Here is a 4,422-nt window from a genome sequence, read left to right on the forward strand (position 1 = left end):
AAAACACAGCTTCAATATAAGCCTATAACTTTAATTAACATAATTAAAAAAATGTTTCCATATCTAGCACACAATTGATCACAGAACAACTCCTTTCTGGAGCACATTACAGCCACACACCGTCCTGTTCATCCCAAGAATTAAAAAAAAAAGAAAAAGTTACAATAAAAAAAATGAGGTGGAGTGGTGGTGGGAGAAGGGTGGGAAGGGTGAGCACAATGCAAAAAGAAGAGACAAAGTGAAATAGGACAGACCATTCAGAAGTCAGTCTGTGCACCTGCTCCTTACTCAAAGGAAGTCCAGTGGAGGCATGCAGGGTCAATGCAACAAACAGAATGGGAGTGGGGTTTGGGGGGAGGTGTGGTTGGGACAAGAGCTGAATTTGGGAACATATGGCAACCATGAATATCTTAATCCAAGCCACAACAAAAAAAAAAAATAGAAAATCATATCCAAGTTTCACAGAACAGAGACTTTTGCATTTAAAAAAAAAAAAAAAAAAACAATTAAAAAACTACTTGGGATGAACTCAGGAGTAATTACATCATAAATATTATGACATTACTGGTGGCAGATCCACTTGAATATGTGCAACAAGCTCTATATTTTTTCCATTTTTTTTTTAATACAAACTATCCCTTTCTCCCACAGACACTAAATTTGTCCTTGTTTTTTTCTCTCCAGCTGCCCCCCTTACCCTAGCCCACCCCAGCCTTACCCCCACTTGAATCTATCGCACAGAAGCAGTATCGGTGCCAAGTAATACACCAGCCTAACAACGTAGACTGATTAAATAAGAAGGAAAGAGAATGCTGAAAATTCAGCACAACAGGACTTTTCTTTTTCTTAAAAAAAAAAAAAGTTTACACCTGGACTTTTTCCTTTATTTTTATTCTACTCTATACACAATGTTTAACCTCGATCCAGAGCAAGGATTACATAGTTCTTGTGGCTGCCGGGTCTCTGTCCATGGGTCTACTTCAGGCGGTCGATTAGGGTAGATGGATGATAAGTGCATGGATGGAGCCTTAAGAGACAAACTTGTCTGCAGGACAGTGACCAAAAACAGCCAGTATTACACTAAACCATCCCCCCAAAAAAATATCCTCTGCATAACACCGCAACTTCATGGCTGCTGGATACAAACATTGGACAGACACTTTTGAAGCTTAAAATATTAAAATAATAGGACCTCAAAGTGGCTTAGGAAACACCTAAAAAAAAAAAAAGCTTTCAAAAGTAGAAAAATAATTTATTTTGCGGCCAAAAAATTGTGGGTCCAATTTCTGCAATAATTTTCTGGATTTTTAGGCAATGGATCGCTCTCAACAAATCACAACAATGCAAAATGGCTATAGAGTGAATGGGCATCCCACGAAAACCTTTAGTGCAGATAAGCCAAGACATCCGACAAGCAACACGTGACACGTCTCCTCTCCGACCTATAATCAGATCTATCTGCAACACAATTTATTTTTTTAAAGCAGCATCAGTCTGATTTCAAGCACTCGCCCTTCAAAAATAGAAAAATAATCAAAGTGACAACTTTGCAAAGAAATAAAAATAAATCCTCAATGTGGTTCTAAACATCTAGTCAGTAGTCAACAGGTCAAATTCACAATCCTGTAACTCACTTTCCATACAGCAGAGGGAGCCCTTGCGCTATCGCCTGTGCAAAACAGAATATGGCAATTTTACTCACTCACATATAGATCTGAACATGCAGCCAATGTATAATCTACCATATTGTAAAATTGACATTTCATTATTCAAGTCTTCTCTTTCCAAAATTCTAGGAGGGAAGGTTTCCTTTACATCTATTGGAAAAAAAAAAGGGGGGTGAATATTTCTGAAATTCAAAAATGGGGAGGAGAGTGGGAAACAATCTGTTGGAACGACCAACACTGGAAATTATCCTTATAAAAAAGGGGTCTGCCTGAAAAGTTCCGGAAGGGGACGTCTAGGGGAACGTTACCGCTGAAATGTTATGTTAAATATATTAGGAAAATGGGGAAGGAATTCTAGATGTATTACCTGGGAAGGAAAGAACACAGAACTGATAATCTACAAGTGCAGCATACAGTATCTGGTGGGGTTTTTGAATACTGTGCTAAGAGTCGAGGTAGATGACCAAAGGATAAAAAAAGGACAAAATAATAGTAATGAATGTCTTTGTGGGCCCCAAACTTCCTAAAACCTGGAGACCAACAGCAGCTTTTCATGTCAATTAGAAAATTAAACATACATGTACAAGTTAAGAGGCAGGACTTGTTATTTTCATCGAAAAACACAATCTTTCGTTTGTACCTAAAAACAAATTCCTCATTGATGTGGCAAAAACATCATAGAAAGACCAACGTGAGAAACCAAAAGTCTAGCTGACTTAGTAACCAAAAGGAATAGGGGATCCAATGATCAAAAATTTTGGGAGGGCAATCAACCCCCTCACTCCCCGCTTGCAAATCTTGAGCTTCGCCCTAAAAAAAAAAAAAAAGTCATACACAGAGCAGCCTCTTTACTGGAACACAAAAATAAAGACATAAAAAGAACACAAAAAGAAATTGATTAAAACCCCCCAAAAATAGGAAGTAATAGAAAGGTCTTTAAGTGTCTCATGGGCAGTCACCGGCTACTGGAAGAGTACTTGGCCTTGGTGATGAGATAGAGGACAATGTCTTGGTGGCCGCCATAGGCCGCTATGTGCAAGGCGCTCCAGCCATCTCGGTTCGCTAGTCTGATGTCTGCACCAAACTTAACTAAAAGTTTCACCAACTCCAGGTTTCCGTCGATGACAGACTGGTGCAAGGCGGTCTGACCTTCTGGACCGAAGGAATTTACGTTGAACTCACAGTTGGTCATGTTCTGGAGAAGGGACTGGAGTTCCTTAGTGTTTCCTTTCCTTACGGCTTCCTGGAACACCCGCTGGGTGTGGGGAATGGAGCAGGTGGACACTTCCGTCTGGCTCATGGCTGGTAGGGCTCCAGGTGGAACGTACTCTTCAGAGAATGGTGGGGCTCCAGGTGGAATGTACTCTTCAGAGAATGGTGGGGCTCCAGGTGGAACGTACTCTTCAGAGAATGGTGGGGCTCCAGGTGGAACGTACTCTTCAGAGAATGGTGGGGCTCCAGGTGGAACGTACTCTTCAGAGAATGGTGGGGCTCCAGGTGGAATGTACTCTTCAGAGAATGGTGGGGCTCCAAGTGGAACGTACTCTTCAGAGAATGGTGGGGCTCCAGGTAGAGTGGCCTCTTCAGAGAATGGTGGGGCTCCAGGTAGAGTGGCCTCTTCAGAGAATGGTGGGGCTCCAGGTAGAGTGGCCTCTTCAGAGAATGGAGGGGCTCCAGGTAGAGTGGCCTCTTCAGAGAATGGAGGGGCTCCAGGTGGAACGTACTCTTCAGAGAAAGGTAGCTCCAGTTGCCTACTCTAAAGATGGAACGCCAGAAAATACTTTTGAAGATCAGATGGTGGCTTTTTGCAGAAGAGGATAGCCCAGGAAGTGCTTATCCAGTTGCCAAGATCCCCAAGCTGGTGGCCAGTCTCTAGAAGGGTTGCAGTAGATCCAAGACCTCCCCTCTCTCTCTGCACTGTGTAACTCCTTCCACAGTGTGCACAGCTGGACGCAGGAGGCCTGGAAGGGAGAACTTGTAGTAATCCAAGTTTCAAGACAAGGATGCAATGAATACCACTCCACCAGTAACGGCTTGTCCACCCCCTTATTTGTTCTGCTAGAGGTCCAAGTCTTGCACTGCAGTTACCAAGGATTTAAACGAGGCTTTTCTTGCCGCTGATCCAATGCAATTAGTATCCCACGGTAGCGACTGGTGATTCAGTGCTTGCACAGGCTCCTGCAGGGACTGCTCCGGGACTTTGCACGGTCTCCTCCTGGCAGGGCATGGAGAGCTGGGTGCACAGAGCGCTGCTGCTGCTGCTGCAGGGAAGTGCAGGTCTGACTCGGCTGCGCTCCGGCCAGTGCGGCCCCTTTTAGGTAGACACTGATTTGCATCACAATACTCCACCGTCCTCGCCTCCTATTGGTTGAGAGCCCACGTGGGGCTACCCCCCCCCCCCTTGAACCAACCCATAAGAGTGGAACGTTAAGAATCTGGGCGGGGTCTAAAAGTTTGCGTTTAGGGAGAGTGACAAAAGTTCTCACGCACCGAGGAGAGGGGGCGCCCCCTGCTGCTGCTGCCTCCCCCCTCACCCCAGACACTGGGCTGTCACCCAGGGCAGGCTCACCTAACCTGTGCCTCTGGGCTGCAGGGACCTGGGCTTCTTCAGCAGCCAGAAAGAAGCCTAGTTTCCCATTTGTAGCAGGTCACTCAAATAAAGAAACACATTCTATTTTGTTTGCTATTTACTACATGTTATTGACAAGAGACAGGAATACTATCCTGGGTCATTTTTTAAAATGGTCTTTTTCTG

General features: G+C 44.2%; 1 protein-coding gene across 1 annotated transcript; it reads right to left on the reverse strand.

Moving 5' to 3' along the window:
- Positions 1-851: 851 nt before the first annotated feature.
- On the reverse strand, positions 852-3,421 carry NRARP (NOTCH regulated ankyrin repeat protein). Its single transcript, XM_073556063.1, has one exon. It carries the CDS (start codon positions 2,965-2,967, stop codon positions 2,623-2,625), a length of 345 nt encoding a protein of 114 aa, XP_073412164.1. The 5' UTR covers positions 2,968-3,421; the 3' UTR covers positions 852-2,622.
- Between the last annotated feature and the right edge of the window lie 1,001 nt (positions 3,422-4,422).

The sequence above is a fragment of the Dendrobates tinctorius genome, unplaced genomic scaffold (genome assembly GCF_039654945.1).
Source record: "Dendrobates tinctorius isolate UK_male_01 unplaced genomic scaffold, ASM3965494v1 ptg000231l, whole genome shotgun sequence".
Lineage (NCBI taxonomy): Eukaryota > Metazoa > Chordata > Amphibia > Anura > Dendrobatidae > Dendrobates > Dendrobates tinctorius.